Source organism: Pygocentrus nattereri, chromosome 3 (genome assembly GCF_015220715.1).
Source record: "Pygocentrus nattereri isolate fPygNat1 chromosome 3, fPygNat1.pri, whole genome shotgun sequence".
NCBI classification, from domain to species: Eukaryota; Metazoa; Chordata; class Actinopteri; order Characiformes; family Serrasalmidae; genus Pygocentrus; species Pygocentrus nattereri.
The window spans coordinates 49475997-49492932 of record NC_051213.1 but is presented as its reverse complement, the minus strand read 5'-3'; the positions used below and the strand labels follow the sequence as shown (position 1 = coordinate 49492932).

The following is a 16936-nucleotide window of genomic DNA, read 5'->3' as shown; positions in this document are numbered from 1 at the left end:
TAATAATAATGATATTAATAATAATAATAAATGACACCTCATCATCTATTTACATTGTTACATTACATTTATTATATATATTACCTAATCTTAATAATATCACAATTCTGACCTTGGTCACTTCCTCCAGAAGACCTCCAGGACACATCAAACCCCTGTGAGCGATCACACTCACTCAATTATGCGAAAACAAATTTTAAGATTCGCCGGACTTGCCCTTTAAGTGCACTTCAGGTTTTTGTCCCAGATTAAGAATGCCTCCACATTTCTGCCTCACTGAGCGCCTGGCGGTGAAAACCAATCAGCGCCTTGCTTACTGCCCGCCCAGCCAATCAGGCCCCGCGTCCTTTCAGCGCCGCCGTGGCGGTAATGTTATGGAGTCCTCTCTCCCCTCAGTGCTACCGCTGCTAGCCGAAGGAAATGTGAGGCCCGTCGGGGGAAAATAGCGTTTATACGGCAAGAAACCGTCGTCGTTCAAGAGGTGGACGAATAAACACCTTTTCTAGCCCTGCATGAGATCCGGAGAGAGCGCTGGAAGATGGTGGTCCTCAAAATTAGAGACCAGGTGAGTGGATGTGTAGCCGCGTAGCGCTAACGGGCTAGCGGATAAACCGAGGAATCGCTCCTTTCCCGCGCTTTAACTCTTTCATTTGCCGCCTAAAACTGTCCCAAACCGCGGGGTCGGACGATTCGGGGGCTTAGAAAAGTTTATAGAGAGCTCTGAAATCGCGACACGCGAGGTTGAAGTTTGTTCGCCAGCGAACTCCCCGTTCCACCTTAAATGGCGCAGCAGTTCCATTCTGGCGCCAGGCGCCAGAATGTAACTGCTTCGCCATTTAAGGTGGAACGGGGAGTTCGCGCGAGAAGCCGCCGTTAGCTTAGCTCACTCATGTGGCTTCGTTAGTTCACGTTAGTTGTGGCGCAGGCCGTGATGTTCGCCAACATAACCGGCTGGAAAGTGCACAAATATCTACCTTTTGTCATTAATTTTCACTCCTTCACTCTTAAATACACCCTTTTGCCACTTATTTGCAGATAAATAAGCCAGAAAAAGCGAATAAGTCGTGTAGCAGGATTAAAGCGAGCTGTCAAAACAGCCTGACAGGCATGTTTGGCTGCTACACAGTCATTTTTCAGTCTTTAAAGACGATATAATTGGACTTTTTTCCCCTCTGGCCGCCCTAAAAGCACATCTAGCAGCTTTGCTTGGCGAACAACAGGTCCATTCGGTTTGGCTGAGTGAAGATGTGCGTCTATATGTAATAAACTATGATATTAATGTTCACTAAAGTGCCTATAAAAGCTGTCAGTTTGATTGAAATCGCGCGTTATTGACTGACAGCAAAGAAACCAGTCCGAGTTTTTGGTGCCACGGCTGGTTTGGCTTGAAGGGGAACTCGACCAGTTTTTCAGAATTTCTGCCTAATTAAACGGTTGAGATGTAAACAGAGCCGCTCACAGTGGTGGTGATGGGAACCAGACGTCCCTCTAAAAGCTCCTACAGAAAGTTCCTACATGAGCTGGTTCTGAATTCACTGCCTGATGACTGAGACGCTGTTTTATGAGAGTTTAGAGAACTTCAGCTCCATTCATGGTGGAGGGAGACATGCAGGGCGCTGTGCGGCAAAATAGTCCCCAAAGAAAACTCATTATTCCAGATTTTCCACTGTTTTCCATCATCAACATTCCATATAAGCTCAGAAGACTCGTGTAGGTTCTCTGGTGGTTCTCTGATGAACATTTGGTCCAAACTGTATTATAAGCTGTTCGTGGTGGAGGGATACATGAAGTGTTCTAAGGCAAAGTAGTCCCCAAAGAAAACTGATTATTCCAGATTTTCCCACTATTTTCAACATCATCATCAACATTCCATATAAGCTCAGAAGACTCGTGGACCGTGTAGTCCATCTGTTTCTCTGGTACTTTGTTCCCCTGTTCTTCAGTGGGCAGGACCACCATGGACCCCCACAGAGCACGTACTGGTGGTGGGTCATTCTCAGCACTGCAGTAACACTGATGTGGTGGTGGTGTGTTAGTGTGAGTTGCGCTGGTGCGAGTGGATCAGATACAGCAGTGCTGCTGGAGTTTTTAAGCACTGTGTCCACTCACTGTCCACTCTATTAGACACTACTAACTTGTGGGTCCACCTTGTAGATGTAAAGTCAGAGAACTCGTCTCCACTGCTCTAGAGTCCAGTGGCGGCGCTTTACTCCACTGCATTCCACACTTTGCACTGCGCTTGGTGATGTAAGGCTTGGATGCAGCTGCTCGGCCATGGAAACCCATTCCATGAAGCTCTCTACGCTGTTCTTGAGCTGATCTGAAGGCCACATGAAGTTTGGAGGTCTGTAGTGATTGACTCTGCAGAAAGTTGGTGACCTCTGCGCACTATGCCCCTCAGCATCCGCTGACCGCTCTGTCATTTTACGTGGCCGACCACTTCGTGGCTGAGTTGCTGTCGTTCCCAATCGCTTCCACTTTGTTATAATCCCACTGACAGTGGACTGTGGAATATTTAGTAGTGAGGAAATTTCACGACTGGACTTGCTGCACAGGTGGCGTCCGATCACGGCACCACGCTGGAATTCACTGAGCTCCTGAGAGCGACCCATTCTTTCACTAATGTCTGTAGAAGCAGTCTGCAGGCCGAGGGGCTCGGCTTTATACACCTGTGGCCATGGAAGTGACTGGAACACCTGGATTCAGTGGTTTGGATGGGTGAGTGAAAACTTATGGAAGTGTTGTGCTGGAGAGGTTAGTGCCGTTGCCGTGGCGACGGCGTGGCGCTCCTCTGAGGAGATGAAGGACGATCAGAGGGTTTGAGAAGCTCATTCATTCGGGCTCGGCCCACACGGCGCCGTTTCATCGCCCTGCGCTAATGGAGTCTATTCAGACAAATGAATGATGTTCGTTTATTTCCTTTTTGCTTTGCTTGTCAGTTTCTTTTAATTCTGTGAAAGCCAAAAATCTGCGCCGCTCTTTGTGTTGTTCTCTAAAAGTGATGTTTCCAGAGCAGATCACTGAAGAGACGCCGTCTGTTTATAGTTTAGAGCCCAGATTTGGGGAAAAACGGGTCGACTTTCAGTAGAAAAACAAACTGAATTCAGCTTCTTTTATTATAAGGGTTTAAAATGACGTCACCGTCTATTAGACTGGAGAGAAGAGCTACAGCCTCACACGACGCCCAGCTTCTGAATGGAGCTTATGGAATATGAACGTTATGAAGAACATGACCAAGTGTGGTTTGGGACCACCGGTGGTCCCGAGGAGTTAAAGTGTCAGGTACCGAAGATCGGCCTTTTGGAGACATCGTTCTGCTGAATTTTTAAGAGGAAGTTCGTCTTAACTTTTTGCTGTCGGAAGAAAACCTTGTATCTCCGTTTTTGCCTTTTTTCAGTTTTTGACCATTTTAAAATGTTTTTTACATTGTGTGTAAATTTCATGATGAATGGACCAAAAGAAACGGCCAAAAATTGCGAGGAGGGGCTCATAAGATTAAGATTAAGACCCTTTTTAGTCCCACAAACGGGGAAATTCACCACATACACACTAGTGAGCACACACACACTAGGGGGCAGTGAGCACACTTGCCCGGAGCGGTGGGCAGCCCTATCCACGGCACCCGGGGAGCAGTTGGGGGTTAGGTGTCTTGCTCAAGGACACCTCAGTCATGGACTGTCGGCCCTGGGATTCGAACCGGCGACCTTCCGGTCACAGGGCTGGTTCCCTGACCTCCAGCCTACGACTGCCTAATAAAAATATTGTCACAAATTTATTATTTATTAATTTAATTAAGACTTACTGACGTTTTATCTTTGCTTTTGCTGGTGGGGCAAATTATTATTAATTAAGTAATTGTGCTTTGTTAGTTTCTCTGCTGGGATGTTAAAATCTTTGTCTTTGATGAATATTCATTATATTCAGTTAATATTTATTTAATATTATTTAAATAATTTTTTTTTTGAAAACCAACGCAATAATAAGTTCCGCCTATGATGAGAAAAGTTGCACAATGAGTGAAACGCAGTGAATAAAAAGTTTGGCTTTGTTCGGTTTCGTTGCGCCGCAGCTGTTACGGAACGTTTGCGCTCCTGGACACCGGCAGCTGCCTCATTCGGAGTAGATGCTCAGTGTGGTGCTGGACTCGGGAGTCGATATCGGCCGTATCGGCGCATCCCTTAAAGATGAGTTGAGCTGTTTTGGCTGATCGGCTGGAGTGAAGTGAGCTGCGGGGACTCGGAGTCGTCAGCCTGCTCGGCTCTTTCACAACCCTAAAGAATGTGTGACTGAGCTCTTCCTGTTACTCACAGTCTGCACGGCTCCCATAGACGGCGTTCCAGAGAGATCTACGGTGACCCGAGGCTTCGGCCCCTGTTAGTTAGGCATTCGTACGTCCGAGGAACAGCGAAGGGACACGGAATTCTTCTGGGAATGAGGGAAATGCCTGACGAGGGTCGTATGAACCTCACACATTACAGCCTTCATGCTCCAGTGGTTTTAGTCAAGCAGGAGGTTCAGTGACGGAAATTTTGACCTCAATAAATTACATTAGGCATGTTATCTTAGCATTGAACGAGTTTATCGGCCAAAGGGTATGTTGAAAATCCAGCAGTGCTGCTGTGTCTGATCCACTCGTACCAGCACAACACACACTAACACACCATCAGTGTTACTGCAGTGCTGAGAACGACCCACCACCCAAGTAGTAACTGTAGAACTACAGAGTGCAGCTATACGGTCTTGTTGTGTGTGTGTGTGTGTGTGTGTGTGTGTGTGTGTGTGTGTGTGTGTGTGTGTGTGTAAAATCTTAGATTGTTGTGTTTATACGAAAGCTCGTATTACACTAGCGGTATGAGGTGTATGTCATATATCCGGTTGCGCTGCCTCAGAGATCTTCTGTTTCGGGAACTTTGCTGGATGTTTAGAGAAAACAAAGAATGCACCACCTGGTTCCTCGATGAGCAAGAAGTTCAGGTTGCTGGAAGAGCAGCTTATTGTTCTTTCCACCACTATCAGTCCAGCTGCTTTCACCGTTTGTCTCTGCGGGCCGTACGGAGGCCTTTTCCTCGAGGCTGATGATAAAACTGCTGCCTCCATCTAGAAGAGCTGCAGGTACTAAACACTGAGTACTGCACTCAGAAAAGCACATTCTGATGGACTTTGATGACAGAAGCTGTACTTTACAGTCCAATGCAAGAGTTTGACTGGGGCTGTACAGAACTGACCTAAAATGCAATATTCAGTAAAGTTGTCAGCGATCATGATGCTAATAATGTGCCACTGACTGCAGTTTTTCTTTTTTTTTTTTGGATGTGTAAAGAGAAATAAAACTAACCGTTCACTGTTGTGCAAAATAAAAAATAATTACTGATTAAATATTTAACATCGGGCATTTTTTGTGCACTGAAAGCAGAAACAGTCAACATTACATCAACAGCTTTTTCTATAAAGGCTACAAAATCCGATAATTATATATATTTATATTTTTGTTTATTAATTCACTTTTGCTTGTTTATCACCGCCTCACTTTAAACACAGCACTGAGAACGATCCTGATGTTTAGTGTAATCTCACAGGCCTGCAGTTCGGCCTGTAGTGTTTGAGCTGTCCGTTTTGTAGTTGGCTGTGTAGCCTAATGGTTAAGTCACTAGTCCCCCAGTGTGGGAGAGTTCAGTCCCAGCACAGAGAAGTGCTTAGTAGTATTGCAGTATGAGGCGGTATAATCTCTGGTACGGATACTGGAATTTTCTCTGTCCTGGTTCTTCCTAACTTGGCGAATTTCCCTCCGTCTCTTTCAGCCTCCTCTGCTAAAAGCTATATTCAACATCGACCCTGATGAAGTCCGGTCCCTCATATTCAAGAAGGAGGACGTTAACATACAGGTAAGCTTTCAGTACGTTGAGTGTCGCTAGGAAAGTTAATGTGTATGGAAGTCCGGAGAGGCCGTGAGCTGCTGCTCTAATTTTCTGGATTGTTATCTTGAGATAACAAGATAAGTCACTTATTTCAAGATAAGTTTTGTTACCTGGGTATAACGAGATAAGTAACTCGTTATTTCAAAATAAGATGATTAACTCGTTATCTTAATATAATATAGCTGTATCCTAACCCTGACCGTTATCCCTCGTCTCCGTCCACTCCAGGATAACGAGAAGAGGACTCCGCTGCACGCCGCTGCGTATTTAGGAGACGCTGAAATCATAGAGCTGCTGGTTTTATCAGGTAAGGGTTTTATCGGGCAGCTCTGCTCTGCTCTGTGTTGTGGGGAAGGTGGAGTAAAGACGTTGAGCTTGTGTCTGTGCCTTATTTGTTTTTCCCTCATTTGAATGGTCTTTTTGATTTGAATGCGGTGGCTGAGCGATTGTGTCGTCTCTCTGTAGGAGCGAGAGTGAACGCCAAAGACAATAAGTGGCTGACTCCTCTGCACCGGGCAGTGGCCTCCTGCAGTGAGGTACTACTGGAGTTGATTACCTTACCTTACCTTACCTTACCTTACACACACTACACCGGACGTAACACGCTCTCGCTGCTGACCTGCAGTCCATTCTACAGTTTCTCGTTAGGCTGAATGAATAACATAATTATTCATAATTTGATTAAATTTTTAGGAAACACTTCAGTACATGTGTGCACCCCAATTTTGATTAGATAAGTTTGATATGAGTCATTATTGATTATTGTTGAAAATACACTGAATGCGCAAATGTGTCTGGAGGGCCAGACGTCTTCACAGTGGCGGTGATGGGAACCAGGCGTCGCCATGACTACAACACAGATATAGACACTTTATTTACCATCCAGAACCTCCAGAGAACCTACACGAGTCCTCTGAGCTTATATGGAATGCTGATGATGGAAAACAGTGGAAAATCTGGAATAATGAGTTTTCTTTGGGGACTATTTTGCCGCACAGCGCCCTGCATGTCTCCCTCCACCATGAATGGAGTTGAAGTTCTCTAAACTCTCATAAAACAGCGTCTCAGTCATCAGGCAGTGAATTCAGAACCAGTTCATGTAGGAACTTTCTGTAGGAGCTTTTAGAGGGACGTCTGGTTCCCATCACCACCACTGTGAGCGGCTCTGACTCGGTTTACATCTTAATCACTCATTTAAGCAGGAATTTAGAAAAATCAGTGGAGTTCCCCTTTAATGAAGATGCAGCAGCGTCAGACTGTTGCGTTCGTCTGCCCTCAGTGAGAGCCGTGTTGTTCTGTGTCCTGCAGGAGGCGGTGCAGGTTCTGCTGAAGCACTCCGCGGACGTGAACGCGCGGGATAAGAACTGGCAGACGCCGCTGCACGTTGCCGCGGCCAATAAAGCGGTGCGCTGCGCCGAGGCTCTGGTTCCTCTGCTCAGCAACGTGAATGTGTCGGACCGGGCGGGCCGCACCGCCCTGCACCACGCGGCCTTCAGCGGGCACCTGGAGGTCAGTACCCACCCCGCACCCCACCATACGTCCCTGAGCCTCTCCATGGAGACCTTTATTTAAAGGAATACTCCGGAATTTTTCTTCCTGACCTCTGCCTGCCGCATCTGTAGCCTCGGAGTGAGTAGCGCTGTGAGTTCAGCGAGGCGTGCTGGTGTCTGTCTGTGGTGATCAGCTGTGCAGGTGCGGCAGACGGACGTCAGGTTGAGAAAGGCGCCGTTTCTATACATTTAAAGAAGTGTAACGGTGTTCCTGCTGGCCGTTCGCTGGTAGGGATGATCAGAAGTCAGGTGTAAAGTCTCTGTGATGGCGTGAGTGTGAAAGCTGTGCTGTGTGACAGATGGTGATGTTACTGCTGTCCAGAGGAGCCAACATTAACGCGTTTGATAAGAAGGACCGGCGGGCGATTCACTGGGCCGCCTACATGGGTGAGTGTCTCTCTCTCTCTCTCTCTCTCTCTCTCTCTCTCTCTCTCTCTCTCTCTCTCTCTCTCTCTCTCTCTCTCTCTCTCTCTCTCTCCCTCTGTCACTCTTGAAATTTTAATTAACTTATTGGCATGATGAATTATAAATTATATACACACATTCTGGTGTCTGTATAAAACACTCTCTCTGTCTGGCTGTCTGTCTCTGTCTGTCTCTGGCTGTCTCTGGCTGTCTCTCTCTTTCAGGTCATTTAGAGGTGGTGAAGTTGTTGGTGTCTCATGGTGCGGAGGTGATGTGTAAGGATAAGAAGGCGTACACTCCTCTGCACGCAGCGGCCTCTAGTGGGATGATCAGTGTAGTGAAGTACCTGCTGGACCTGGGGGTGGACGTGAGTCCGTTCATTTTCTCTCTTCACTGTGGTGTGGCTTTTATTTATTTAGTTTGTTTGTTTATTTATTTATTTATTTCCCCTGGCCAACGCTTTGCGCCAGTATGTTACCCAGCAATGTTATTGAACGCTCGTCAGCCTGCATACAAAAAATATTATAGAATTATTGAAAGTATTATTCCGATAAAGCTTATCGTGTCCATTCATGCAGCTTTACCACCGCACGCTGAAATCTAATCAGAATCGAATTCCATTTATTTATTTGTCAAATATTTGAAAATATTTGGAATTTAAATGTTTTTGGGGGGGGGGGGGGGTAACATGTAAAACCACGGTGAACGCCAGATTTCCGAGTCCAGTAACTGTAACGGTAGCTGTCCTGACCGTATGAATATGTTCTCTCTCTGCAGATCAACGAGCAGAACGCGTACGGGAACACGCCGCTGCACGTGGCCTGCTACAACGGGCAGGACGTGGTGGTGAACGAGCTGATCGAGTGCGGCGCCAACGTCAATCAGGTGAACGAGAAGGGTTTCGCGCCGCTGCACTTCACGGCCGCCTCGCGCCACGGGGCGCTCTGTCTCGAGCTGCTCGTGGGCAACGGAGCCGACGTCAACATCAAGGTCAGAGACTCGCAGGAAACGCTCGGTTTTGTTCCCTGTATTATTGGACCAAGACAGAATTTCTGAGCCACTGACATTCATTGGTAATGAATTCCTTGTTGGGGCTGATCTGTTAATAGCCCTGACCAATTAAAGCAGTGAGAGGTTGTGGGTTACAGTGATTTTATTACCCCCTTATTTGTGGTCATATCGTAGTACAGCACACATCCTCGTCTGACTTACTGGTTTTATAAAATAAGAAAAAATATATGATGGATTACACGTTTCAAATGAATCGAGTTACACATAACACTATGGCCCATAACTATATAATATAACTATATAATCAGATTCCCTTATGTAATGTAAAACATTCTTTACTGTAAGTGTAAGTTGACTTTTGGAGCATTTCTATTGGTCCATTCATCATACTCTGTGTGTGTGTGTGTGTGTGTGTGTGTGTGTGTAAAATATGTTTTATCCTTTAAAAACATGGACCAATGAAAATGCTCCGAAACTTGCATTGAAAGTAAAGAACCTGGGTCCTGGACAGTTACAGTTTCAGAGATACTTAGTTCTCTTTGGACACCAGCAATATATTCTTTTATTTATAAATAAATATTTATTTAAGTAAATAAAAATGTTCTTAACTTTTTGTGTAAGTTCATGTCAGAACATCTTCCAGTGCGCTATTTCTGATCGTTCCTCTTGATCCATTTAAAGTGGCAAAAATGGAGATAAGCATCTTTGTTCCAGCAGCAATTATGTGTAAATCTGATTTAGTTTGGACGTCACTTCAGGCGTGATCTTGCCTAAACTGCACCATCTGCACCACTTTGTTTAGATAATAAGCGTTTTCAGCATTTTTTATATTGCGTAGATACAGTTACACAAACATGGTGCTTGATTGCAAAGACTGAGAGCAGCTTTTAAATGTCTAGGCTCCTCTCTGTGATCAGCTTTACGATAACTGCTGTCTACATATGGGATGTTTTTAAATGATTAATAATCTTCTAGAGCAAAGACGGGAAAACTCCTCTGCACATGACTGCGATTCACGGGAGGTTCTCGCGATCTCAGGCGCTCATTCAGAACGGTGAGTGACCGGTCTAATCCTGCTCTGCTCTTCAGTCGCTGAGATCAAACTGGGCAGTCTAATAAGATGCATTTCTAATAAGCTCTATTCAGAGTGTAATGAAGTGTCCCGTTGTTTCTTCCAGGTGCTGAGATAGACTGTGAAGATAAAAATGGAAATACGCCCCTGCACATCGCAGCACGATACGGACACGAGCTCCTCATCAACACGCTCATTACCAACGGAGCCGACACCTCCAAGTGAGGGGCTCCTCTTTTACAGCTCTGTATTACAGCCCCAGTTTGAGTTTCCTTTCTGAATTATTTCTGGTCTGTTTCAGGCGGGGAGTCCACGGCATGTTTCCTCTGCACTTGGCCGCTCTCAGCGGCTTCTCGGACTGCTGCCGCAAACTGCTCTCCTCCGGTAAAGCCGTCCATCCAGTATGCTAGCCTACCTGCTCCTTCAGAGAGTTGTGGATAGAACTGTATAATGTATAAGCTACCACAACGCAAAGTCCCCAGCTCACGGCCCAGTCAGACTCTGATTTCTCAATGCAACGTCCCCAGCTCACGGCCCAGTCAAACTCTGATTTCTCAATGCAACGTCCCCAGCTCACGGCCCAGTCAAACTCTGATTTCTCAATGCAAAGTCCCCAGCTCACGGCCCAGTCAAACTCTGATTTCTCAATGCAAAGTCCCCAGCTCACGGCCCAGTCAAACTCTGATTTCTCAATGCAAAGTCCCCAGCTCACGGCCCAGTCAAACTCTGATTTCTCAATGCAAAGTCCCCAGCTCACGGCCCAGTCAAACTCTGATTTCTCAATGCAAAGTCCCCAGCTCACGGCCCAGTCAAACTCTGATTTCTCAATGCAAAGTCCCCAGCTCACGGCCCAGTCAAACTCTGATTTCTCAATGCAAAGTCCCCAGCTCACTGCCCAGTCAAACTCTAATTTCTCAATGCAAACTCCTTTGGCTCGTAGCCCCAACAAACTCCACTTTCACAGTACAAAGGCCCTAGTGTGTGGCAGCTCAAAGCCCAGTCAAATTATGTTTTTACAATGTAAAGTCCCCAGCTTGCGACCCAGTCAGACTCCGCCTTTGCAATGTTAATTCTTTGGGTTGTGGTCCAGTCAAACTCTGCTTTCATAACTAAAAGTTCTGCAGCCCAGTCAAACTCTTGATTTCTCAATGCAAACTCCTTTGGCTTGTAGCCCACTCTAACTCACGTTCGTAACGCTAAGCACTGCGGCCCAGTCTAACTCCGCTTTTGTGATGCTAAGCACTGCGGCCCAGTCTAACTCCGCTTTCGTGACGCTAAGCACTGCGGCCCAGTCTAACTCCGCTTTCATAACGCTAAGCGCTGCGGCCCAATCTAACTCCGCTTTTGTAACGCTAAGCGCTGCGGCCCAGTCTAACTCGGCTTTTGTGACGCTAAGCGCTGCGGCCCAGTCTAACTCGGCTTTTGTGACGCTAAGCGCTGCGGCCCAGTCTAACTCCGCTTTTGTAACGCTAAGCGCTGCCGCCCAGTCTAACTCCGCTTTCGTGACGCTAAGCGCTGCGGCCCAGTCTAACTCGGCTTTCGTGACGCTAAGCGCTGCGGCCCAGTCTAACTCGGCTTTCGTGACGCTAAGCGCTGCGGCCCAGTCTAACTCGGCTTTTGTGACGCTAAGCGCTGCGGCCCAGTCTAACTCGGCTTTTGTGACGCTAAGCGCTGCGGCCCAGTCTAACTCGGCTTTTGTGACGCTAAGCGCTGCGGCCCAGTCTAACTCCGCTTTTGTGACGCTAAGCGCTGCGGCCCAGTCTAACTCGGCTTTTGTGACGCTAAGCGCTGCGGCCCAGTCTAACTCGGCTTTTGTGACGCTAAGCGCTGCGGCCCAGTCTAACTCGGCTTTTGTGACGCTAAGCGCTGCGGCCCAGTCTAACTCGGCTTTTGTGACGCTAAGCGCTGCGGCCCAGTCTAACTCGGCTTTTGTGACGCTAAGCGCTGCGGCCCAGTCTAACTCGGCTTTTGTGACGCTAAGCGCTGCGGCCCAGTCTAACTCGGCTTTTGTGACGCTAAGCGCTGCGGCCCAGTCTAACTCGGCTTTTGTGACGCTAAGCGCTGCGGCCCAGTCTAACTCGGCTTTTGTGACGCTAAGCGCTGCGGCCCAGTCTAACTCGGCTTTTGTGACGCTAAGCGCTGCGGCCCAGTCTAACTCGGCTTTTGTGACGCTAAGCGCTGCGGCCCAGTCTAACTCGGCTTTTGTGACGCTAAGCGCTGCGGCCCAGTCTAACTCGGCTTTTGTGACGCTAAGCGCTGCGGCCCAGTCTAACTCGGCTTTTGTGACGCTAAGCGCTGCGGCCCAGTCTAACTCGGCTTTTGTGACGCTAAGCGCTGCGGCCCAGTCTAACTCGGCTTTTGTGACGCTAAGCGCTGCGGCCCAGTCTAACTCGGCTTTCGTGACGCTAAGCGCTGCGGCCCAGTCTAACTCCGCTTTCGTGACGCTAAGCGCTGCGGCCCAGTCTAACTCGGCTTTCGTACCGCTAAGCGCTGCGGCCCAGTCTAACTCGGCTTTCGTACCGCTAAGCGCTGCGGCCCAGTCTAACTCCGCTTTCGTGACGCTAAGCGCTGCGGCCCAGTCTAACTCGGCTTTCGTGACGCTAAGCGCTGCGGCCCAGTCTAACTCCGCTTTCACTGTACAAAGTCCTCGCTTTGTGGCCCAGTCTTATGCCGTGACCCAGAACTGCGTATCGACTTGTAGGCATGTCTAAGCTTGATCACTTATCTTAACAGGCTTTGATATTGACACCCCTGATGACTTTGGAAGGACGTGTTTACACGCTGCAGCAGCTGGAGGGTGAGAGTTTGTTGATCTATTTGTGGGATTCTGAACTGCTCATGGTTTGAAATCCGTTTTAGCCATTTCCCTGATTTCAAACCGGATTTACTCTCCAGGAACCTCGATTGTCTCAATCTTCTCCTAAACACGGGCGCGGATTTCAACAAAAAAGACAGTTTTGGCAGGTGAGTTAATATATAATGAAAACAAACATGTCAGTATCTGTGTATCCAACCCCAGCGATCATCTTTATCTACTGCCTTCTAGAGAAACCAACGTCACCAAGAGAATAACAGTCTCAGTGCCATAAGACTTCACAGTACACAGTATTGCACGGCATATTTATTCATTTTGTGGCTTGATTGGTTGGAACAGACATATTTTAATTCAACATTTCACCTGGTGTGCTCCACTAAACCGAATTAGACCAGACTAATTAGTCAGAGGTCTTAAAGTAACGGCGGTATCCACAATATGCTCAGAATAACACATTGTGATTTAAAGCATCATGATAATAATAAATACCATCGTATTGCCCAGCCCTACTAAAGACCATCAGGATGGCCATTTTTCAGAAGCAGAGCTGCAGCTGAACCGGGGAAATTCAGTCATTTTCTCGCTGGAAATGCTTAAACTGATAAAAATAAGGTAGACAGGATAATCCTTTATTAGTCTCACAACTGGGGAAATATGCAGTGCTGCTGCAGCAAAAGGAGAGCAAGGCACTCAAGAAAACAAGCATCTAGAAGAGAATTAAGAAGTTATTAACCTTGTTGATTAGTTATTATTGTTTACACGGTATTTATTATACCAAAGATAAAGAAACTCGCTAAATTAACAATATGAACTGTGTGTGTGTATATATGTAACATATATATCCCTATAAGGATATTTTACGCGTGTTGCATATGGAACATTGCACATGAAGTTTTGGGAATGTTGCCCGCGGGTGTGAGAGGTCGGTCGGTCAGAATGTGCCGGGCGTTCTGTTTTAATTCTGTGTTGTTTACTGCGCTCTCCTCAGGACACCTTTGCACTATGCAGCTGCAAACTGTAACTATCAGTGCCTATTTGCTATGGTGGGCTCGGGGGCCAGCGTCAATGACCTGGACAAGAGGGGCTGCACCCCCCTCCACTACGCCGCTGCCTCCGACTCTGATGGAAAGTAAGTCACAGAATGAACTGGTTGTGGTTGTTAAGGCGATCTGGTGAAGCTATAATCACTGTACTTGGACATTTTCACTGTACCCTCTGGGTGGGTAGGATGGCCCCCGCCCTCCCTCATCACTCAGCGCGATGCTAGACAGAACTGGCGGTTTGCGCTTTCCTCCCAGCGCGTTCAGCTGCCCAGTGTGGCAGAGGCTCTTCACAGGACTCTGAGGAGGCCTGTGTTTGCCTTCGCCCTCCTAGCAGCGGTAATATCGTGTGATTGGGGGAGTCCTAACTAGTGGGGGAATTGGACATAACCAACTTGGGGGGGCAATAAAAAAACGAAATATTTGAGACCCAGTGCTGTTTAAGGAGTAACAGGAGGAAAGTCAAGCAGTTGGTCATGTTTCAGGTCATAATGGGCTGCCAGTCCAGTCAACAATGTGTTTTTATGATCCAAACAGTTGTGCAGTGGTCTAGAAGTGCTAACCGCACACACACCATGTACTCAGTAAAGAGTTTTGTGGTGGTGCTGTCAGTCAGATCTCCCTCCAGTATGAATGTAGACGTCTGCTCTACTGAATAAGGGGTTTATAAGGATTTTCGCTTTGTGCAGGTGCCTGGAGTATTTGCTGAGGAATGATGCTAACCCAGGGATCCGAGACAATCAGGGCTATAACGCGGTTCATTACGCCTCTGCGTACGGACACCGCCTCTGTCTGGAACTGGTGAGAGCAGCTCAACAACTGAAGTCATGATGTCATATTTTCCCCATTAAGGAGCACCAGGGGCTCTATATATATAAATATCTCAACAGAACTGCAGGAATCAGATAACGATCGGATTATCGAGTGCATGTAAACGCGCTCAGTGTGGTCACGCTGCAGTAAGCGCAGATACCCCCCGGCTTCAGTAATCATTGTTCTTGTTATTTGTGTTTCAGATTGCCAGCGAAACCCCTTTAGATGTGGTGAGTACCGATTTCCAGCCATGCTGTGAAATGAGGCTCTTATTCCGGATTCTCTCCTAATTTTAATTGTGTTGTCTGGTAGTTAATGGAGACCTCAGGGACCGACATACTGAACGACTCTGACGTGCGCGCCCCTGTTAGCCCGCTGCATCTCGCCGTGAGTAAATCATAAATAACACACTTGCTTTCCGTTCCTGTGGCCTTCAGTGTTCTGTCACTTACATGAAGCGGTTTTGTTCCCGTTAGCAATAACAAATAAGATGGACCTGTTGAGCAAGTTCAGTGGAATTCCTCTCAGAGTCCTGTGTTTCTCCTCAGGCGTATCACGGTCATCACCAGGCCCTGGAGGTGCTGGTCCAGTCTCTGCTGGACCTGGACGTGCGGACGGCGCAGGGACACACGCCGCTAGACCTGGCTGCTTTTAAAGGTCATGTGGAGTGCGTGGACGTTCTCATCAACCAGGGAGCCTCCATCCTGGTTAAAGACTACACCCTCAAACGCACCCCCATCCACGCAGCAGGTGCAGATAGAGTTATCACACATTCGAAGACTTTTCAAATCATTAGTGTTATGGTCTTTGTTACGTAATTTGAGTAAACATGCCTTATTTCAGACAAAATTCAGTCTTCATGTTTGTGGTCTTATAAACCACATCAGGCCGATTACATAACGACCCTGTGCGGTTTAACCCCTTACATAGCCAGGCTCTTCCAGAGTATGTAATAAGTATGTAATAAGCCTGAGGTTTTAAAGGGTTTGGGCAGGGGGTGGCAAAATGCGGCTCTTTAACTGCCCTCTTGTGGCTCCACGGCTGAATCAGATCAGTAGGTAGTAATAAAATAATCCTCCTCTACAGTAAAATAAAGCTCTGCTGATCCTTCAACACAGTTTAACAGTAAATGGTCTTAAACACTGGAGTTAATGTAGAACTGCTGATTCACCCTTTAACCCTGAAGATCAGCGCAGACGGGTGGTCACCATAGCAACACAGACGACAGTCTCGCCCAGCCAGTAGCTACGAAACGGCAAAGAGAGAGATTTAAGACGGACGTCGATCGTTTGGAGATGAATGGATTGATTAGTGTTTATAGTCACTCCAGCAGCGAGAAACTGAAACACTAAACACGTTACATTCTTGCGCCTCAGATACCATTTAAGGTGGAACGGAAAAATTCGAACGAGAAGCCACTTCAGCCTCTTAAAAATAAAACCTTGAGAGACATTTTACAAGAAACTGTTCGACTTTTGTGGAAAAGTTTCCTGCTGGAGATGCGAGAAAAGTGTCTACAGCTGAGGTAGAGATGGACAGATGGACATAATGTTGTGGCTCTCGAGGTGATTTCATTTATGTTGAAAGGACAAATTGGCTCTTCTTAACCTTTGGGTTGCGACCCCGGGGTTAAGGAGACTGATGATCTAGTCACGCAGGGTGTGCTTCTGTTGCGCTTAGCCTTGCAGCTCCATCGCTATAATAACAGCCGTCCAACACCGAACACGTCTTGGTTGACTTTCTCCGTTTGGGGCAAATGAGATGTTTTGCCTTTTAAAAGCAGCAGTATTGCTCACAAAGCAGGAGGTATGTTTACCCTGCACCTTTCACACTGACTGAAATTTCCTTTTTCTTTTCCTCCCTTCTTCGTAGCCACAAATGGTCATTCTGACTGTCTGCGGTTACTGATTGGAAATGCTGACCTGCAGAGCGCAGTTGACATTCAGGATGGGATTGGACAGTAAGTCATGATCTCTCTCTCTCTCTCTCTCTCTCTCTCTCTCTCTCTCTCTCTCTCTCTCTCTCTCTCTCTCTCTCTCTCTGTCTGTCTGTCTGTCTGTCTGTCTGTCTCTCTCTCTCTTTCTCTTTCTCTCTTTCTCTTTCTCTCTCTCTCTTTCTCTCTCTCTTTCTCTCTCTGTCTCTCTCTGTCTCTCTTTCTCTCTCTTTCTCTCTCTCTTTCTTTCTTTCTATATATATATATATATATATATATATATATATATATATATATATATATATATATATATATATATATATAGAATTTTTTTTTTTTTTTTTTTTTAAGAACGTTTTTCCCTTCTCTTGTTAAGCTACCT

At 46.8% G+C, this 16936-nt stretch overlaps 1 protein-coding gene across 2 annotated transcripts in view; it reads left to right on the top strand.

Moving 5' to 3' along the window:
* Positions 1-341: 341 nt before the first annotated feature.
* Positions 342-16936, top strand: part of ankrd28b (ankyrin repeat domain 28b) — a 30829-nt gene continuing 14234 nt past the window's right edge. Inside the window, exons 1-19 of one of the 2 annotated variants that reach the window (XM_037537202.1) lie at positions 342-565; positions 5799-5882; positions 6144-6222; positions 6381-6451; positions 7224-7424; positions 7765-7852; positions 8095-8237; positions 8648-8860; positions 9857-9935; positions 10060-10174; positions 10255-10337; positions 12687-12750; positions 12849-12917; positions 13757-13897; positions 14498-14609; positions 14825-14851; positions 14934-15008; positions 15170-15371; positions 16494-16581. In XM_037537202.1, the coding sequence (XP_037393099.1) occupies positions 539-565; positions 5799-5882; positions 6144-6222; positions 6381-6451; positions 7224-7424; positions 7765-7852; positions 8095-8237; positions 8648-8860; positions 9857-9935; positions 10060-10174; positions 10255-10337; positions 12687-12750; positions 12849-12917; positions 13757-13897; positions 14498-14609; positions 14825-14851; positions 14934-15008; positions 15170-15371; positions 16494-16581 (1961 nt within the window). In that variant the 5' untranslated portion in view covers positions 342-538. The remainder of the gene's footprint in view (positions 566-5798; positions 5883-6143; positions 6223-6380; positions 6452-7223; positions 7425-7764; positions 7853-8094; positions 8238-8647; positions 8861-9856; positions 9936-10059; positions 10175-10254; positions 10338-12686; positions 12751-12848; positions 12918-13756; positions 13898-14497; positions 14610-14824; positions 14852-14933; positions 15009-15169; positions 15372-16493; positions 16582-16936) is intronic. The other variant, XM_037537201.1, reaches the window with a different exon arrangement.